At 40.0% G+C, this 21440-nt stretch overlaps 2 protein-coding genes across 2 annotated transcripts; one reads left to right on the forward strand and one right to left on the reverse strand.

Annotated features, from left to right (window-relative positions):
- Positions 1–1471: 1471 nt before the first annotated feature.
- Positions 1472–3268, reverse strand: LOC116805974. Its single transcript, XM_032741421.1, has 2 exons — positions 3236–3268; positions 1472–3157 (listed from the first exon to the last, which is right to left on the reverse strand). The coding sequence occupies exons 1-2, from the start codon at positions 3266–3268 to the stop codon at positions 1472–1474; spliced, it is 1719 nt and encodes a 572-aa protein (XP_032597312.1).
- A 13261-nt stretch (positions 3269–16529) lies between these two features.
- LOC6569357 (MICOS complex subunit Mic10) lies at positions 16530–16998 on the forward strand. Its single transcript, XM_001995547.2, has one exon. The coding sequence runs from the start codon at positions 16564–16566 to the stop codon at positions 16783–16785; it is 222 nt and encodes a 73-aa protein (XP_001995583.1). The 5' UTR covers positions 16530–16563; the 3' UTR covers positions 16786–16998.
- Positions 16999–21440: the final 4442 nt, after the last annotated feature.

The raw sequence follows: 21440 nt of genomic DNA on the forward strand, positions 1-21440 counted from the left end.
CATGGGTTTTATGGGTCTGTGCGGACTGGGTTGTAGGTATCGAGCTGCGAAGCCACAAATTTGCAATCAATTTAAGTTATTAATTGAAGTTGGAGAAGAAAATAAATGGGTTATAAGCTCGACACAGGTAGACCACGGCCAGTTTATATTGGAAGGCCTTGGCCAGCGGCAAGCGATCAAATTGGCCCTCATCCCGCTTGGCCAAGAATGCAGTCGGTATGAGTCAGTGTGTGTAAGTGTGTGAGTGTGACTGTGGCCCAGTCCCGCTGTGTTGCATTACGAGGCACTTTCTAAAAATAAAAGAAGACAATCGGCCTTGAGAACTCACCCAACACACTCACAGCACACATAGAGGTTGCGAGAGTTTTACATAATCACATCGCTGTGGAAGCGCAGTGCGGGAGTCACAGATCAACTTTTACTTTGGCCAGCTTGTCAAAAGGTTCATGAACTCCAATATGCTTGCTTAACTAAGAAACAGGCTACAATACTAATATTTTAATTATTTTAATTACCCCCAAACAAAGCTGACGTTGAGAAAAGGATACTGAGTGATTCGTGGGCTGTAATTATGCTACGAGTCTCAATGGAAATTGTGCAACATTGTTGCGGGATTGGATAAGTTTGACCTAGCTAGAGTAGAATTGAATATGGAATACTCAATAACATAATCGTTAAAAAGCAATAACTTAAGAAAACCTTTTTTTTTTCTGACTGAACAGTCAATAGCCTCTCAGTCTCAATAGCATGTTAGAATTAACATGTATCAGCATTAAATTAACTTAGCGCGTCTTGCATAATCAATTCATCTCAAATTACCAATTTATTGTTTATTAAGATAATAGATTTGATATTTGATTTTCAAAATACACATTATGTATACGGATTTTAACGGATTTGAACTAGTTTTATTATTAGCATAGTGATATAGTTTACTAACATTCATTAAAAATACACATTAAACTAAATTTGGGTTATTTTTGTTTTAATGAAAGTGTGGTTGCGTAAATCTTTTATTCAAACGTATTTGCTTCCTTTATCCAAATATGTGATGTTGATTATTTTTTAGGATATTTTCGACAATAGAAGAATGTCAAAAACAAAATATAAAAAAACCAAACAAAACAAAAAACGAGTTATAGAAATATAAAAATAAATATAGTTATTTTGGCAAGATTATCCCATAATCGGCACAATAGAATATGTTTGTTACATCTTGCTAATGAATATTGATGCCCGTCGGAATATCTTTAGTTTGAGCGGAATATTAGTTTGACATTTGAAGTTAATGATGCTATAATTTCAAATGTCAAACTAATAAACAAACTCAAGATGCTATTTGAAAACACTTTCAAATGCTTTAGTTCGCTATGAAAGTACAAATGCTGCAAAACTGTAAAACTCTACAAAACAATTGAATATTGAAGGTGGGAATGTATTTTTTATTTTTTTTTGTTCACAATGCAAAAGTTTAGTAAACATAGCCGCCATTGGATCCGTATTGGGTGCCATGGCTAGAGCTGGCGCCGGAGCTGGAGGACGAGGAGGAGAAGGAGGAGGATGAGGCTCTCAAGGAGGCGCCGCTTGAGTATTTGGCCTGCAGATGAGCTGGTGTAATCGTGTCGCCTCCAATTGCAACGGGAACATGAGTTTCAGGGTTAAACTCCTCAATGCCATTCGATGTGGGCTCCTGGTAAAGGTGCGCTGGTGTAATGGTATTGGCACCAATCACAACTGGCGTATGCTCTTGGATTGAGGTGGCGTGAGCAATTCGATGCTCCTCGGGAATATACTGCTCCGGTGTCTGAGTATCCGCGCCCAGGTTAAACGACTCGGATACAGTTTCCGCATGATCTGCCTGGGGAATCAAATGGGCAGGTTGATAGCTGCTGGAATCGCTACCAGGAGCGACCCGAGTAGCGGCAGCAGATGTCGGCAAAGCAGCCGCGGCCTGCGAATGGATGTAGTTGTAGTGGGCAATGCGGTCAGCCTCAGGAATGAACTTCTCCGGTGTGTAGGTGTCAGCTCCAATGTTGAACGATTCCTGCACATCCACAGTCTCTTCATTAACGGCCTTCAGATGCTGGGGAATCAAATGCTCTGGCTGATAGCTGCTTGAATCGCCACCAGGAACGGCCTGAGCAGTCTTCAAATGTTGGGGAATCAGATGCTCTGGCTGATAGCTGCTTGAATCGCCACCAGGAACGGCCTGAGCAGTCTTCAAATGTTGGGGAATCAGATGCTCTGGCTGATAGCTGCTTGAATCGCCACCAGGAACGGCCTGAGCAGTCCTCAAATGCTCTGGCTGATGGCTGTTGGAATCGCCACCACGAATGACTTGAGCAGTCCTCAAATGCTGGGGAATCAGATGCTCTGGCTGATAGCTGCTGGAATCGCCACCAGGAACGGCCTGAGCAGTCTTCAAATGTTGGGGAATCAAATGCTCTGGCTGATAGCTGCTTGAATCGCCACCAGGAACGGCCTGAGCAGTCTTCAAATGTTGGGGAATCAGATGCTCTGGCTGATAGCTGCTTGAATCGCCACCAGGAACGGCCTGAGCAGTCCTCAAATGCTCTGGCTGATGGCTGTTGGAATCGCCACCACGAATGACTTGAGCAGTCCTCAAATGCTGGGGAATCAGATGCTCTGGCTGATAGCTGCTGGAATCGCCACCAGGAACGGCCTGAGCAGTCTTCAAATGTTGGGGAATCAAATGCTCTGGCTGATAGCTGCTTGAATCGCCACCAGGAACGGCCTGAGCAGTCTTCAAATGTTGGGGAATCAGATGCTCTGGCTGATAGCTGCTTGAATCGCCACCAGGAACGGCCTGAGCAGTCCTCAAATGCTCTGGCTGATGGCTGTTGGAATCGCCACCACGAATGACTTGAGCAGTCCTCAAATGCTGGGGAATCAGATGCTCTGGCTGATAGCTGCTGGAATCGCCACCAGGAACGGCCTGAGCAGTCTTCAAATGTTGGGGAATCAAATGCTCTGGCTGATAGCTGCTGGAATCGCCACCAGGAAGAGAGGCCGAGGCCGAGGAGGAGCCGAAAGATACGGATGGGACATCATAGTTATATCCCGAGGCTCCATGTTGCAGGTGACTAACATCAGCTGCGACCAGGCCGATTAGAGCCAATGTGATTACACAGAAATTCTGCGGATATATAAAAAAAATCAAAAAAAAATATTAAAAAAAACACACACACTTTAATATTAGGCGAAGGGCTGGAACTATATAAGGGAACTTCTTCTTCGAACTGACCATGTCTGTTCCTGTTGTTGATCTGTTGTTGGCGGCACTGTGGTTTCAAGTATTTATACAAAAACTTTCGAAAGAACACTAGGCTGTACCTCTATGCTAATTGGTGGCTTATCTATTTTTCTATGTTTTGTTTTAAATTTATTCAAACGCCTAAACCCAATAACAATTCCTGAGAGGTTTGTTTCATGGTCCGACGACTGCGCCAAAAAATCAAGTATCAAATTAAACACGCAAACCGAACTCTATCCAAAACTTTAAAATTAAACTCTCGAACTGAACGACCTCCACTAATAACGGGAAATTACGGCATCTTTTTTATATACTAATTAGTTAAGATCGCAAATTAGCGCAAAAAAATTTTTATTAATTTTTTTATTTACATATATTTATATATTTTGTAAGTTGTTGTTGGAGTGCTATAAGCGTCTTGCTGGAAACCTGTTTCCATATCTTCAATAAAGTCGAAGAACCGAATCTATATCTGTCTACTCAAAAAGCAATAATTGTCTTTAAAAGCCACATTAAAGATTTTTAAATAACTTTCAATCAATAATACTTCACAAAGCCGAATAATCAATTAAGTTGTTTACTTTTTCACAATTGTATACCCATTGAGATGCTATCAAATTGTAGCGAATAGTAGCAACTCCAACGCTTTAATGTTATTATTGAACAATCAGGCATGTTAATGTTTTGAGTGCCATCGGTTCGTGTGCCTGATCTTTTGTTTGTTTATCTCAAAGATTGACTTGAGATATCAACACCTAATTCATTATATAACCCTGTGCACATTCAAGCATCGATACAAACATATGAGACGAAGTTTACTTAAAGCTCGAATTAATTATCTACCTAATAGAAATACGTAAATTAAAATAAATAAATAAAATATACATTTTTCCTTCACGGCCCGTAATCAGAAGAGATTGCCTCTAGTTTCCATGGTAGTCCTGTATTCCTAACGAATTGCGCCCGAAACTTTTTGGACAGATATTAAATTTATCTATTCTCCTTTAATTCTAGATTTGTTTTCTGACTGGAAATTTGTAGCATTCATATGTATATATTTGTTTGTATTTGCTTCTTCTGAGCCCACTTGGCCCAGTCCCATCAGTTGATGTTTATAAACCTTACCCTTATGCTTAAAATAAGAATAAAATTCTATGCGTTGATCAGGGTGTAAATAAGTCAATTGCTGGCTACATCGATTTATGTTTTCTTCAATTTAATTTGATACATTGGCATTATAGAGATTTTGTTGTCTAGTTAGATTGGAATTACATAGATTTTTATATTCGGAATAAATTTCCAAAATTGTTGACTTTAGGAAAGTGTGATGTGTATATAGCGAAGATAGTAAGCTGAAAAATAAGTTGCACATAAAATATTCCATATATATGTATGCCACTTTATATATTATATATGTAAACACACAGGCAGCCAATGTACATGACCTTCTGTGAAATATTGCTATTTATTGCTATTTATTTAGCAATTTGCATCATTTATTTTGCGTGCAATTCATACATGGCACTTTTGAAATTGATATGAATATGTGCAATGCAAATGAGACTTGTAGTCACATATATCATTGGGGTCTTCTTTTCGGCTGAAAATAAAGAAATCAATAGTGTTGATTGTATTTGTATGCGATTATTATTTGTTTTGTTTTTGTTCACATATTTCTTTCTTAGCGCCAAATTAATAAGATTAGTTTATTTTTGACATTGCTTGAATATTGATTATATTCTTGATTATAGAAAACACTAACTTGTTTTCGGACCGTGGTTTAAGTGCCGTGTTACACAAATATGCAAATCGTATTGTTCAATCTTGTTATAAGCTCAATATAATATATATTTATATAAATATATATACAAATATATTTGTATTTATTTACAGACGCTTAACAAAGAGTCTCATTCAGCCACCTTTGTCTGACTCACGATTCTATCGCAAAAGTCCAGTTTTTCATTATAGTTGGTGGTTAATTATGAAACCTGATTTGATATAGCATCACAGACACCCAAACGGGTTCTTCCAATTTATATATTCTTGTTTCCATTTGTGTGAAATATACAATTGGGGTTTTTGAATATATTATGCAATTTTATTTGTTTTTTTTTATTATTCGATTTGTTATGGTAAATAATGTTCCTTCGCATTGGATGTCTTTTGAATTTGTAGATTTGCTAAACTAGCTGATGTTCATATTGTTCAATATGTTCACAGATGTAGTCTGAATACGTAAATACTTATGCTCTAAACAATTTTTCACAATGAATTAAAAATAATAATAATAATACCTATAAATATTTGCACTGAGCTAATAGTGAGCATAAAAAGAAACATAAAAATTCGCCACTTCTGTTTGTCACTCAATTTGCATAGTTAAGCAACTTGTTGTCATGATGAATGGATGCTTTTAAAACACATTATTTTATGAGTAACTTATGGTTTATAAATTAAAGCAGCAGTCATATGTCATCATCATCACATATTTCATTTCGTTGCATTAGTCGAAACTTAGCAGCTCACAAATATGGGTGGTTCAGCGCTTGTTTTAACCTGTTCTGCGGAGGAGTTCTATGTAAATCATTAGCATTGACACTCACAAATATAATAAATATTAAATCTTTTATCTATTATATTATAGCTAACAAACCAAAATAATATCTAAAAAGTGTTATGCAACTTTTTTACTTACATATAATTTATACGCTAAATTTGACTTAATTGGGTTTAGCATAGTTTTATTTTCAGTTTGATTGATTCAGTCTTAAGGTTGATAAATGATATAACAGTTAGTGGTACAAACAAGATTATTTAATGATCGTCATGTCATAGATAAGTCTTTTTCTTTATCTTTCATCATCAACAGTTCGCATTGGTTTGTGGAGCAGTCAACGGCAGGTGGGGGGAATCTCAGCTACACACAGCCAACAGCCAACAGCCACAGCTAAGGTAACCGGTAGCCGGCTTCAATGCTGTCTCTTGGCCAAATTTTCTCATTTTGGCCTGTCTTGTTTGTCTTTGACAAACACTGTCAAGCGCTGAGAAGGTCAAAGCTAACCGATGCTCAACGTGCACATAAACCAATTACGGAACAGCGACACATTAGTTGAACGCCGGCAATGAATAGTTGAACACAATTATTTTTCGAGGCTGACTTCATAAACTGCAAAGGGCATTCAGTTTTAAGTTCTAACTGATATGCACTTGGCTAAAATGGGATTTGTGGCCTCCCTCACATAAACATTGCAAACATTTCGATGAAGTGCAAATACAAATCACACGAATCTGTCAATAATTATTATAAAATGTCAGCGCTTCCACATGAATCAGTGAGCGTTTGCCCACACAAGATATGATTGCCCAATTATGTGCAGTCGAGTTTGTCGCTAAAACAGTCTTGTTTTCTATGCAAACATCAAATACCAAACAAGGAGTGAGTTATGTCTTTAAAATCGCAAAAATGTCGCAAAAAGAGGCGCGTTGTTTAACTTTTCGAGTGCGCTATTGCAATAAGCTTGCAGTAGCAAATATTGCAGCCAAGTGTGCAACTATCATGTAAACATGAAGAGCTCACCTCGCTTCCCCTGCCTTCCCTTGCCATACCTAGCCCTGAAGCGGCGACCTCTCAATATAAGTGGAATCGTAGCGGTGCTTTTGCTACTGGCCAGTTAGTTGCCGGTTTTCAACGATTAATTCAATGGGCAAACATTGAAACCGAAAGTTGGTCGTCAGCTTGCAGCCAATGAAGGGGCGCTGCTGTTTTATTTTATTTTATTTAATTAATTAACGCCGAGAGCATCTGGGGTATCTATGCGCATCTCAATCGGTGTGTAGCTGTTTGTATCTGCATCTGTTAATGCGTCAAAAACGATGCCGCCGAAGTATTTAAACCAATTGACGCCTTAAATCGTTGAATGATATTCGCCACTAATGATATCTGTCTGCTCCAAGGTTCAACAAATTGATTTCATTTGAAACCAAACTATAAGCAAACTCTTTGCCAACATTTATTTACGAAGTATAAAGTGTTATTATCATGAATGAGATGAACGTGCCTGCAAATCAAGAGCATTTTGTGGAGAAGGAAATCTTTGGCGCACTTTAATACAATATGATTTCCTTTCCTGTCTTTTAACACCCTCCAAAAAGAGATTTGCAGTTGTTACTAATTAAGTTAGCGGCCTTGGCAATATATATTTATGCCGGGTCATGGCTGCAACATATTAATTTAAGGATAGATCCACAACTGAAAAACGTGCCTGGGCAAATCAAAGACAAAAGAGAATTGGCTTAAATTCAATTTTTGCAATTGCCCCATGTTTATGCATAAATGTGAAAGGCGAAGCTGCAAATAACAACTTAATATGATTTGTGACCTACACGTCATTGCCGATTGTTAATTATGTAATGTTTTTTGTGAAGCCATTGGTTTATACGCTTTTCTTCATTTTCACTGGAACTGAACAGAGTATCTAGCAGTCGACCGCCAGCATTGCATCTTCTTCTTTTGATGTTATGGACAAAATTGACAGATATAGAGATCTGGCTCAATGCTTTTGGACATCTACCAAATCAAGCATAATAAATATTCTTATATTATTTTGTGCATTTGTTTTGCATAGCAAAATAAATTATTTTTATGCCATTCAGTAATATATTACGGCAACCAGCTATATTTGTAGCAAATGACTTCAATCGGAATGCCTTAAGTTGGATTCTGACGATATTCGAACGAATTAACGTAAATATATATATAATTGAAGACTTGGTTCTAAACATTTGCATAATAATGCCATCGAAATACAGTTGGCTGCCATATCGCTGACATCTTCAATAAATTAAGTGCATGGCGAGAGAAGGGAGGCGCTTTGGTTCCCCTCGAAACCAGTTTTGAATATCGTGGCATTTGCTGCCAATGAATGAACGCAACTTTGAGTTTACCAGAGTAAAATGTTTTTTTTTTTTTTGTTTACCGGCTCACAGCGTAATTTGCTAGCAATTACAGAATCAAGTTCCACATCAGGTTTCACATAGTTGCCATTACTCTTACTGTATGCGAGCTTGTGTGTGTGTGTGTGTGTGTGTGCAAAAGACACTTGTTAACTGCGGTGGCATTCAGATAAATTAATTGACAAACTCTGATTGGCATTATTAGCCACATCTCAAGTTGTTCTGCAAACGAGATGCCATCAATTTGTCAAATGATTTTATTATCATCGACAGAAGTGTACCTATTTGTTTCAGCGTGAGAAGATCATCTTCTTTGTTTAGAAATTCTATTTCTTTCTATTCTTATACATTTATCTAAAATTCATGTGTATAACTGTAATACCTTTTAGGGGGGAACCCCTCGATACTGCCTGGGGGCCACCAAATTTCCAAACACATCATTTGCATATATTTCGACAAATACGCATACTTATTTGAATGATTAATTGATTTAATGACTCAATTTTATAAACAGAAATATTGAGTATTTCAACGCTCTTGCTCAGTCACTCAAGCTTTGAATTATATTTATATATAGGGTTAAGGCTACTTCAATTTTAGTTTAAGTAGTACACGATATATCGAACCTTGTGTTTAACATTACTTATGTTATCAACTCTCCAAAATAGCCAACTGTTGCATATAGTATGACATGCCGAGCCCCTGCCAGGCTAGGCTGATAAGCCTGCAAATACTTCAACAACTTGTTGATTTGCACCCATTTAGCAAGTTCCACTTCTGGATCGGCATCATGCATCCAATTCCGGTGTTTGTGAAATGGAATGGAAATAGTCAGATTATTGGCATTTTGCAACTTGTCATACATCCGCATAATACGATGCTCAGACTTTGCCAGGTCGCCCGTAAATGGGTGGCCTCTGCTCCTGGTTTGAGCAGAATGCAAATGTTTAGCTTAACTTATGATAATCAGATATTAGCCATAAACGAATACGATTAATTCATGTTATTTGCATATCAAAACTTAACGCGTTCTGAATCAGTCTTATTTATGAATTCTAGATGCCTTCGTTAAACATTTCGACCTATTGTCATATATTTAGATGACCATTTTGGACTGCAGTTCGATAGAGTTGATCTTTGTGATTCTAACGCATCGTCAGAAGTCTATCAAAAATCCGGAAATGGACCATCGAATGAATATTTTTTCAAAAATAACAAAAAGGGGTAAGACAGTAAAAATTATAAAGATCGAATAATCGCAATTAACATGGACATTTTACTAGGACTGTCTGGGTAGTAGTTATTAGCCTGCCGATACAGAAATATCAATGAAAAGGATAAATGTTTATCAAACAATAGAAACAAATTGTTTGAGAAATACAAAATTACTTATTGATTTTCTATTCGGCTATGTGCTGTACGTGTTTATTGATATTAGTTTAGCTAAAGGTTGGCTAACACACGTTGGCAATATGGTCGAATATTCGCCAATATAAACAACAGTCGACGTGGCAACTTGCGTGTCAACACAACACCAGCCAATTTGAATGACAAGCTGCTGGCCACGCTCTCACCAGGAAATATAGATTTAGCAAATTTTAAGCTAAAAATGAAAATATCACAAGATTCTGCTAATTGAGCTGCTTAATTAGCATTATTAGACTGTGTGAACCCCTATTGTCAGCTTGGCCCTAGGTAGGAATGTTGCCACCAGATGTTGGCCTTATTATTTTAATTATCAGCATGCTAGGTTTGGCAGGCCCGTGGATTTGCGATAGCGTTAAGCCTGTAAGTATGCAATTGCTTATAAATCACATGGATGTTCAACAGCCTGCTTATGCGTACTTCCATCGACTCGATCGATCGGTAATGAGTATGAGTAGTATATATAAAAATCACTTAATAATAAGCTTATGGCTGGGATAGCATTTAGTTTATTTGTACAGTTTATATTTGTATATATAATATATATAATATTTCACTATGCATAGTAGAAACAGGCTAATAAGCTAATTGCAATGATCTGCTAAGATGTTGTTGTTGCAATTGCAATTCTTGTTGTCTTAATGATTCAGCCTTTTGCTCTGCTGTTTCTTTGTGCTACGGAATTCCCGACAAGCACTTGCAGCAATAGCTTCTCTGTCTATATTTTAGCCACTTTAATTAGCCCAAGTGGCAGGCAGTCGTAAAAGCTGCAAAAGGCGTTGCCTACTTTCAGGCGGCCATTAAAAATTAAATGTATATCAAAGAAATAACTGTCGGGCAGGGACAGCACCGGAAAAGAGCGACAGCAGGCAGCAGGCGCAGGAAGTGGCACAGGAACAGGAACAGGAACAGGTCCAGGATTAAGTAAATGACACTAAAATATTACGTGCACATATGCCAAGACAAATGATGAGCAACAGCAGCAAAAGCACCCGAAGCCACAAGGGCAGACGGTGGGCGTGTCTGGCTTGGTGAAGAGCGAGGGATGGAGAGATGGGGAGAGTGGTCTAAAGAGGCTGAGTGTCCTGGCAGCCAAGCCAAGCAATCAAGCAAAATGAGGTGCATTTTTCAGCAGTTGTCGGTTTTGGCATCAAATAATTCCCAAAAAATAATCACAAGGCGACAGAATGTTGCACATAATGCGGCTGCTTAGACAGGCAGTGGCAGACAGCGGGCGGTGGTTGGATCTGGTACGATGCTGCCTTGAGGCAGATGCAAGACGTGCCATGGCGGACTGATGGGTCCTGGCAAGGATGTTTGCCTCGGCTCGTGTTAATTATTTTTGCTAAAATATCAACAGCAACAACAATAACAACGATAACAACAGCAGCGAAATTTGACAAAATTTGATGTGCGCCCCAAAAAACTGAAATGAAAAATCGCAATTTCCTGCGCTCCGATAACCGCCGGCTACATATATATATATTTGTACATATATATATATATATATATATATATACATAAGATAAATATACTACATAGATGCATTTTTGTGTGTAGATATTAAGGATTTATAACAATAGACAAACGGACGACAGACTCAGGCGGCTTAATGAGTGACGGCTGGTCATATTAGATCCGATGCATGAACTCCTCCCCATCCCTCATCCTCCCTCCCCGCACCATACTCTCTACTACCTACACATCCGTGTGTGTGTGTGTGTGTGTGTTTGAGAGAGTTATGGTGCATTAAGCTCAGCTGCAGCAATGGGGTGGGCATTCATTTTGCTTTTCTTCTTTTTGTTTTCTTTGTTTTTTATATATATATAATTTTTTATTTTTTTTTTGGTTTAGGGGATTTTTTTGGTTGTGTCTCTTTTTTCTTCTTCTTCTACTTGGCATTTGCATTATTCATGTGCTGCATGGCGCTGTAGTTTTATTTTAAAGCCCAAGCGTTCATAAAAACTCAACTGGCAAGTGCATTGCCAGGGCGATGGGTGTTTGGGCAGGGCATCTAATGCCCTATGCTGCAAGGGAGTGCGATGAATAATCGATGAAGCAGGTATATATATATATATATATATATATAGTTTGATCTTTTACTTTATTAAATAAGTACGTTTTGGGCGTAAAGTCATTTCTATACTATGAAGTTTTTTACAAAGTCTCAATGCTTAATTGCTATATTAATCTTGTGGCTTGGCCATGATCGATAAGGCATTTGAATGGCTTTGAAACTTCTGTCAGATGAAGAGAATTTGAGATTCGGTGTTTCAGTTTTAAGTGATTTTTCATTTCTTGTTGCATTTTACGTGCTACCCGCGCTTTTGATGGCTTTTTCGTGCCGTCGTGTGTTGATGCTGATGACAGCGTCGTCTGCCATAATGAAGTTGTCGTTCAGTCCAATGACTGCGATGACGCAGTGGTGATGATGATGGCAGTGATAATGATGATGATGAGGCGGGCAGCTAGCGCTCGTTAAGTTGCCTTTAAGTCAAGTTGTTTGACAATCTGCCCAACAACAACAACAACAACAACAACAACAGCAGCAACAACAGCAGCAACAACAAAAGAAAAGAGTGTTATAAATTGCATTTAGTGTCGGTCCAAGCCATTGGTGATTTGTTATGGCTGCCAGAGCCAGAGAGAGAAACAGAGAGAGAGAGAGAGAGAGAGAGAGAGGGAGAGAGAGAGAGAGAGAGAGGAATAGAGAAAGGAAGGGAAGGGAAGGGAAGGGAAGGGAAGAAAGCCAAAAGTCAGGCCTTAGCGTCTCCACTCACATTGATGAAATGACCCTGTGTCAACAATGTCCAAGCAGAAAGTTGAGGCGGCTGAGGCGGGGTGCTCATATGTAAATTGCAGATAAATGCGTTACCAAATGCCAACTGCCAACTGGCAACTGGCAACTGGCAACAGGCTCGAGCGAACCGAATTGTTTACAAATTTCATACAAAATGCTCAATGCTGGCCATGGGCCAAGATGTGCATATGCTAAAATAACGCGCCAGTCATAAACTAAAGACTTTGTTTACAAATTAAATGCAACATGCAACAAGCGACAACAACAATAATAGCAGCAGTAACAGCTACAGCTACAGCAACGGAGACATCGACATCTTCATCCAGGCCGACTATATAGACCCCAGACTAAAAAGCTTCCAGCTTCGAGAGATATGCGCACAGATACACGAGACTGAGATCGGAGCCTCAGTCTGAGCTTGCATATGAATGCGAGTTGGCCACATGGACAGCGGGCCAGCGGGCCAGCCTGCTTGGATATGCACCCGAACCTATACACTTGGCAGTGAATGAGAATGTGAATGTGAATGTGAATGTAGCTCGCTCCTGGCGCTTGGGTGTGATGTCTATGCGAATGCAGTTGTTGTCTGTTGTTGTTGGTGTTGTTGTTGTTGTCTGTTGTTGTTGCTGTTGCTGTTGCTGTTGTTGCCCCATGTACTTTATGCCCACGGTATGCAAAACAGGGCAGGCCCACTCTACGCCCCGCACTGCACGCTCCATGCTCCACTCTATATGCTATATGGTATACGCTATACTCTGTGTACAGCAACAGCTACATGTGTTTTACATGAATTTTAAATGATATGTTAAATAAAATGCGCAGCTAAACAGCCGACGGGCCCGTCGACGACGACGCCGACGACGACGACGAATGCGTGGACAACACGCAGCGAACCAGGCCAAAGGCAGCGCGGTGCGGGCCCAGATGAAAGCGCCGGAGCTGGCGAGAGCAGTATGGTCAAACAGTGGTTCGAAAATTGGCTAAGATTTAAGGTCAAATTAAGCAACTGTATAAGCGATCGGAAAGATCAGTTAAATATTAGCCTGGATAAACTGAGCCTAGCTAGTGGCGAGGCTTCGACTTGCTTCAACAAAAAGTTAGTTTTGTTGGTAAGATCATAGATTACAGAACACTAGCTAAAGTTATACACTTTTTTTCTTATACATTTGTTAACGTTTTGCTATTGTATTGAAAATCGATCTATATTTTCAAGAATTCCTTCAAATTGCATTCTGTTGGACGGGATACAGAGTAAAACACATATGGACCATCAATATATTTCGCTAAATATATTTCCTTATATGTGTCGCACTTGATATTTTTATAATCACTAAATTGTTTTCAATTGGAAAGATATGCGAGCTTCATGCTATATATGTATATAGATTTGATTGGATATCTGCATGGGTTGGGGACAGTGTGCGTCGCATCTAAAACTATGCAAAGTTTATGCGAGTCTAAAATATTTGCGCTGCACATGCGCATGCAATGCTAGCTCAATTGTTCGGATATATTTATATCTTAAATGGAGGCAAAACGGGTCGCTGCCGCGGCTGCTGCGGCTGCTGCACCCGCTAGCAGCTAGCTGCAAAATCAGCAGCGGCAGCAGTCAGTGCCCCAGTCACATTTGTAGTTGTGGAGCTGAGGCTGGGAGATGCAGTTGCAAGTAGAGGGAGAGTCGGAAGGAGTCTGCTGCTAAACCGTTTGCCGGCTGCTGCCTGATGTTATCAATTCAAAGTCAAATGGGGGGGACAACAAAACAAATCGGCGCTGCATCTATAATGAGCCCAAGCCGGTGCTATGGCCCAGACCCAGACCCAGACTCGGACCCAGTCTCAAGCTCAGCTCAGGCTCAGGCCCAGGCTCAGCTATAGCTGGCCCGAATCTGAATTGTTGGCCATATGGCTTTCGGGCCTGGGCCATGTTTTCTTTTGCCTTTTCTTTTTCATTTTAAGTTGAGCATGTGCTCATTGAGTTGTTGTTGTTATTGTTCTTGTTGTTATATTTGCACGATGTCTGACTAGGGACACCCACCCAATGAATGCACGCACACACACACACACACACACACACACACACCTATATACATACATACACACGCAGCGTTGTGCGTTGCCCCAAGGGAATCGCTGTTCAAGTCCAAGCTGGAGTCCGAATTGGAGTCGCATTATTTCAAGTGGTTTCAGCGCTGATCAATTGACTTCTTTGCTCTCTCTTTCCCTCTGTTCCTCTCTCTCTCTTTCGCTCTCTATCTTACCCACTTCCCCCCTGTTTGTTTGATTACAAAATTGTGGATTGCCGCACAATTGAATCACCCAGACCCATAAATGTCTTTATTATAGGCCAAGTGCTTTGGCCAATTTGTTGTCAGAATTGAGCTCTAGTTGTCTGCGCTTCTTCTTCTTTATTTTTGAACTTACCAATCAAACCTTTGCTAAAATTAAGATACACACAGAATAAAATTCGCCCTGAATCGTACATAAAGAAAAGTTTTTAAGAAATATTTTCTATCATTAAGAAATATATTTCGAATTTATTATTTTATTATTTTATATTATCTAATATAATTGTATATATGAATTGCTCAGATACTAATGTTTAACAACAACAATAATATATGTTATTAATACAATTGCGAAATTAAATTAATTAAAATTAATACCAAGTAATTTAGACATTATTTTTCTTTACATTAGGTTCTAACTAAAAGACTTGATTCGCTTCTTATCTAATTAAAATGGAAGTATTTGCATTCTCAACGATTATAGTTTTCCATTTTGAAGATTGGGCAACATTCAAGCGATGTTCCCCATGCAGTCACTTTAATTGGCTTTCGGTTGACCCAATTCACTAATGGAAATGGATGGATAAATTCGTTGAATTTTTCAAGATTGCAGCAATAACTGTGCCAAAGTGCAAAACGCGAAACACCCACAAAAACACCCAATTTCAGACACCTACAACAACAACAACAGCAACAAGAACAACAATAGCAACAACAGCCACAACAATGGCAAAGTTGGCCACTAAATTGCAGATGCAGCAAGCTGCTGGCAACAATTTCTTTAAACACAGAGCCCGGTCAACAAACTGGCAGCAGCAGCAGCAGTAATAGAAAAGGATTCAACTCCATTGAACACCCGAATTTGTAATTTTCGAGTTAGGCTTCGTTTTGGCCAGCCCAGAAATGGTGGGCGAGCAAATTATAGCCTTGCACTCCGCAGACAGCTACAAGCTAACCAAAATATCAAAGTTTTGGAGCCATCGTCGTCGGCGTCTGTTTAGCACTTAACACGTCAACAGACGACGGTCGTCGTCAGTTATTTTTATTTTCTTATTTCTGTTTTTTTTGGCTAGTTCCCATCGAGCCAAAACGAGAAATGTAATGGAATCAATGTTGCGGTATTTTCCTTTTACTGACATGATTACCTGTCTGCGATTGTGTGTGTGTGTGTGTGTGTATATATGTCCATATAGATAGATAGAGAGATGCATCGGTGGATGGATAGATAGATACGTAAGATAAGATTGCACATGATTGTGCCCGTTGCAGGCACTTGCTTGCCATGCCTGCTTATCGATTATTATCTATTTTGGCAGAAATCGATCGTGATCGATTTAGGGCTGCTGATGCAGTTGCTCTGTTGTTGCCACAACGACTGCACGCTGCACTATTGCACAAAAGGTTAAGTGGCGAAACAATGCCTCGAAAAATGTTGTTCGACTTGCCACGTTGCCAGCAGCAGCATGCGTGCTGTGCAAGATGAACTCTTTTCTTCACATTCAATCACATCAGCAGAGTTGCTAATGTGGCAGCCAACATCAGCAACAATTTCATGCATCCAACCATTTTATCGATTTTACAACTATCAATACATTTTCTATTTTTTCTTCAGATTCTTTAAATACCATGAAGTGCAACTATTAATAAAACATGTTTTTGTTATTTAGACAAGTGACATAAAGTTGGCTTTGTGAAAGCTTCGACTAGATTATTGGTTTGACACATCAAGTAGCACAACAATTCGTAAGGAATTGGGAATTATATTTTTCAGATTAACAGATCAGAACGAATTGAGATAGAAACAACAAAATATATATATTCAAAATGCCAGTCGATGACAAGTCCTTCATGGAGGAGCAACCCGGCAAGATGTTCGATCGTTGTCTGGCCAATGGGATTATAAAGGGTGGTGGCGGGCTCATCATTGGAACTGTCATATCTCTGTTGTTCCTACGCCGACGTGTCTGGCCAATGTTGATCGGGACTGGATTTGGTATTGGGGTTGCCTATAACGCATGCGAAAAGGATTTGAAATCGATTAAGTAGAGGCCAAGGAGTATATCAAAATTAGACACATACATGCATAGCTATACCTACATATATCTATTTACATATATATGTATTTACATTTAGTGTATTTGTATTTATATGGTAACAGTGCAAGTGTGCATATCATGGAGACGACCAAGTTGTATGTTGTACTAGCTGTTGCTTGTTTGACTGCCAATTAAAATTCAATAAAAATACATGCAATTCCAATGAAAATGATGCACACGTTATCACAAAATGGGAAATCTTCAAATCGGGGCATGACTAGAAGCAATCAGTACGAGTTCCATGTAAAACAGTATCAGCCAAGATCCACACAAAAAAAGAGAAGAAAAGAGAAGAGAAGAGAGCCAGAGCCAGAGCGAGAGAGTCAGCGAGCGGGCGAGTTAAAAATCTTTAGTTCGGGTCAGCAGCAGAGTCAAGTGCAGCAAAGACGCCTTCGACATTGCCATCGCCTTCGAGGAGCTCACGTTTTGCAATCCGCAATCCACAGTCCGCGGAAGCCGCCTCATGTTGCATGCAACAACTTGGTGCCGAGGCTCGTTTGCCCGTCACATAATCTGCTCCAAATCAAAATTGCTTATTAAACGTGGAGCTGTGGATAGGCTGCAGTTCTTGGCCTACAGCCTCACGGCTCTCTCCCTGTCTCACTCTCTCTCTCTCTCTCTCTCTCTCTGTCTCTCTCTCTATCTCTCTCTGCCTCTTTCTTGGTACTGTCCCTCTTTCTGTCGCTGTGTGTATGCGTTGTGGGCGCCCGCAGCCAGCATTGCAGCTGGCCATGCACTTGGGGATCTGGGCATTGGACTGTGGACTTGCGTAGCGCCCAAAACGAATCTGTCGCCGCATCGCCAGTTTACAGTGTGCCTTGGAAAATTGCTGCCGAATTCTGTTTCAGCAGCGAGTTGGATCACGATTGCCTGAATTTAGCGGGACTCAATAAGCTCAAACATCTTGATATGGATGCGGCGCTACAGGCGCATTGATCGACGATGACGACGACGACGACGACGACGACGAAGACGAGGACGACGACGACGACGTGCAAAGCTGCCAATGAAGCGATACAAGCTGGAGGCTCTCCTCCCCCCACCCCCCCCCCACTGCCTTTCTCTCTCTCTCTCTCTCTCTCTCCCCATCCATCTCTGTCTTTGGTGGTAGCTGGTCTCCTTTTTCTACTTTTGCCCTCTGAACCCTGATTGCATTTTGTATACCTTATAATTGCTGGCCATGGTTAAGCGCTATCTTTGCGCACTCGCTGCCTGTCCAGAGCCTTGGTCACTCACTCAGTTAGTTGATGGCAAATTGGAGATTGTCAGGCTCTGCTCTGCTTCCATTCGACGCGCTGGCTTTTTTTCTTTTCATTTTTGGTTATCATATAATCAACGATGCCTGGTGTTTCAATTCGATTCAAGTGAGGAGGGAAACTCTTTCCAGGAAATCGCAAACAGCCTGCGAACAGAACTTGTCGCATTAGCACCACGTTGTGTAGCTGAAATTAATGCGGTTCCTGATTGCCTTCATGCTCTGAATAACGACGAATACTCGCACTGATGGCCCTCTGCCTCCAAGCAGCTTTAAGATGTGTGAAATCAGCACAAAGATTACTGATCTCTGATGTGCAATATGTATGTGCGAATGTATAAAAATTTACCTTAATCATGCAACGGATAGATAAATTATCTAGGCATTTTAGGAATCAGCCAATCGTAGTTGGCTGTTTTGTTTTCAATATAAAAGTGACAACGAAGAATATCTTAATTCGTATATTATTCAACATATTCAATTCAATAACAGAAGAAGAATCGTCGAAAGTTGGTTTCATATTTCAGGGTGGTCCATATATAACTTCTCAAGACATCAAGTGGAATGTATTCCATTCGCTTGCTTTCTCTTTAAAGTTTGTTTTTGCTTGTACGAAATTGGATTTGAATACTGGGTATATTCGATGATGATATTGGTTTCGATACGCCATAAGCGTATATTTAAAATACTTCATTAACATTTTCGAATAATCTAGGATATGATCAGGTAGTTGACATAAAGCTTTTATTGTATTTGTCATAGGAGGAGTGATAAATAAAATCAATGAATGCAGTTGTAGTATTTTGCCGCTGAACTTTCTAAATTAATGCTGACTAGACTATCAATTGCCAATTTTGTTTTATTTATTTTTGTTAATTTTTTTTAGCTCTGGCAGTCGTAGCTCCAATTACTAGTTACTAGTTACGACGACAACATGTGTTTGATTTTGATGGGTTGTTCGTTGCTCGTTGCTCGCCGATTTGCAGTCGCTCCATGCCACACTGCAAACGATCTTGACAAAAAAGCGCAAGCAGCTACAACAACAGCAACAACAACTGAAAAATGGAAAGGTTCCCAAGAAAATTTAGATCAATTTTCCTAATTTACTTGAGCGCAGCGATTGCGTGTCGTGGCGTGAAAAACGGCACTTGAAAATTCCTACAGCGCTCTGAAGGAATCGGAGTCGCAACTTGCGAGGTGGGGAAACAACAACAACAGCAAAGACTACAAAAAAAGGAGAAAAATAAGGAAGAAAGAAGGAAAGAAAAAAAATAAATCACGACTCAAGTTTCGAAAGCGCGAAACTGTTACCAAAGCACTTAAACTTAAATTGGCCAGCGACGACGACTAAGGTAACATAGTAAACTTAGCCACAGATCCACAAAACTCCAACAACCAAACCAAACCAAACCGCACCAAAGCTGTAGCTGTAGCTGTAGCTGTAGCTGAGGCAAAAGGCTAAATTAGAAATAGTGTAGATAGATACGCCAATAGAATTTATAGCGGCTGCGCGTAGCCTGCGTCGTCATGATCATGCGGCTAAAGCCACCACCAACACCACCAACACCACCAGCACCTCCGACCACCACCACCTCCATGCTAACCTGGGCAGGTTAATTTTGGGCACGACGCGGCGGCCCAATGATGACGATGATGATGGCAACGCACGAAGCGACTGCCTTGGTCATGTACAACGTGCACGTTGGTTGGCCTTAACGCTGCTTAAGTTTAATGGAACCAATTGAAGATATTTTGTGGGCAAGTGATAAAGTTGTATGCCCAGTTGGTGGGTGCCTTGCCGGCTCCTGCGACGTTCGATCTACAGCTCTACAGCTCTACAGCTCTACAGTTCTACAGCTCCACAGTGGGTGCTAGCAGGAAGCGGTCTGCATTTTTCATCAACAGCTTGTGCATCAGCTGAGTCAGCGCGATGCTTTCACGAACCCCATTAAATGATGCGTAAGCGTTTGCCATGATGGTGGCTGGCTGGCTGGCTGGCAGAGAGAGCTGATGGCAGGCTAGGAGGTAGCTAGCACAGATCACACGATCTTGATAGACAAAAGGAGCACACAGTGGAGGCACACGTGAAAATTATTAAGTTTCCAAATCGGTTGGGTTAACTCTTTGCTCCCAACTCAAAACCCAACCTAGACAACAGAAATGTGTTGTGTTGTGCGTAAATTGCGGAAGAATTTTGTTAGTCAACCCACACAGACAAACAGACAAAAATAGCAAACAAATTGTCGATGGATAGTTGGACATGAAGATCAGCTGTTGAATTGAGCTCTGAAGGTGTCAGAAGCCCCAACTTTCTACACATTGTAAGCTTTGTCGATTACCCAATCGAGTAAATGAATTAACAGCATTTTCTATTATGCAAAATTTACTTTATTAATTCAAGTCACCATTTGCAACAGTTGCAAACTTTTCTTCATTAATTGAGCTGCCTAATTTGGTTATGAAGAGTGATTCCAGTTACCAGTACTTCATTTGTTAGCCTTAGCACTTTACATATTAAGCGAGCATTTATTTTTGTTGCAATATTAAAATAATATTCTTATGTAATATTATTTTTGCAAAAAATGCTATTTATAATTCTTATTTAACTGAAATACAGAACTAAAAGCGAGCGAAGCTCTATTAAAAATGTTTTCAAATGCAAATCGGCTTACGTAATGGTTAATTATTGATTATTGCCACAATGATGTGAAATATCGTCTTCTCGTTCATTTTTAGTTAATGAACTCAACTTATTTTTGAAAGCTTCTTTTTTTTTTAACGAATTTGAGCCAAAAGATTGGCCGACATCGATACATACAACCATACATACAAACATATGTGTGTATGTGGCAGCTTGCAAAATGCTTGACCTTACGCAAAAGCCATTTTGTTAACTTGTGACGTCAATGTGCGCCACGTCGCTGTTGCTGTCGACGTCGACAGCGCTGACGCTTCCGCTGCTGTCGCCAATCAATCAAACGGACGTTGACGTCTTCGTTGTTGTTGTTGTTGCTGCTGTTGTTGCTGTTGTTGCGGCTTTTATTTATTTTGGCTCATTTTTACGCTTTATGCACTGCGCACTGTGCCGCAATTTGCTGCCTCCCCCTTTTATAGTTGCTTTTTGCTTTCACTGTCTACACTCTTCGTCTTCGTCTTCTCTTCCCCATCTTCTTCGTCTTCGTCTTCGTCTTCGTCTTGGCCGTCTGCGGCTTCTTGCTGCTGCCGCTTGTTGCTTGTTGCTTATTTCTTGCGCTGTGGCCATTAAATTTGATACCCACTTATTTGGCCAATAAAATTAACCTACCTCAACTTGTTTGAGTCCATTTCAAGTACGAGGGCCAACTTGGGTT

This window comes from Drosophila grimshawi, unplaced genomic scaffold (assembly GCF_018153295.1).
Source record: "Drosophila grimshawi isolate 15287-2541.00 unplaced genomic scaffold, ASM1815329v1 contig_848, whole genome shotgun sequence".
NCBI lineage: Eukaryota > Metazoa > Arthropoda > Insecta > Diptera > Drosophilidae > Drosophila > Drosophila grimshawi.

Bases quoted from the DNA above. Each gene is read 5' to 3' on its own strand.
- LOC116805974 (XM_032741421.1), bottom strand. From the start codon at position 3,268: ATGGTCAGTTCGAAGAAGAAGTTCCCTTATATA. The intron at 3,158-3,235 runs GTTCCAGCCCTT...ATATATCCGCAG, and splicing joins AGAAGAAGTTCCCTTATATA to AATTTCTGTGTAATCACATT.
- LOC6569357 (XM_001995547.2), top strand. From the start codon at position 16,564: ATGCCAGTCGATGACAAGTCCTTCATGGAGGAGCAACCCGGCAAGATG.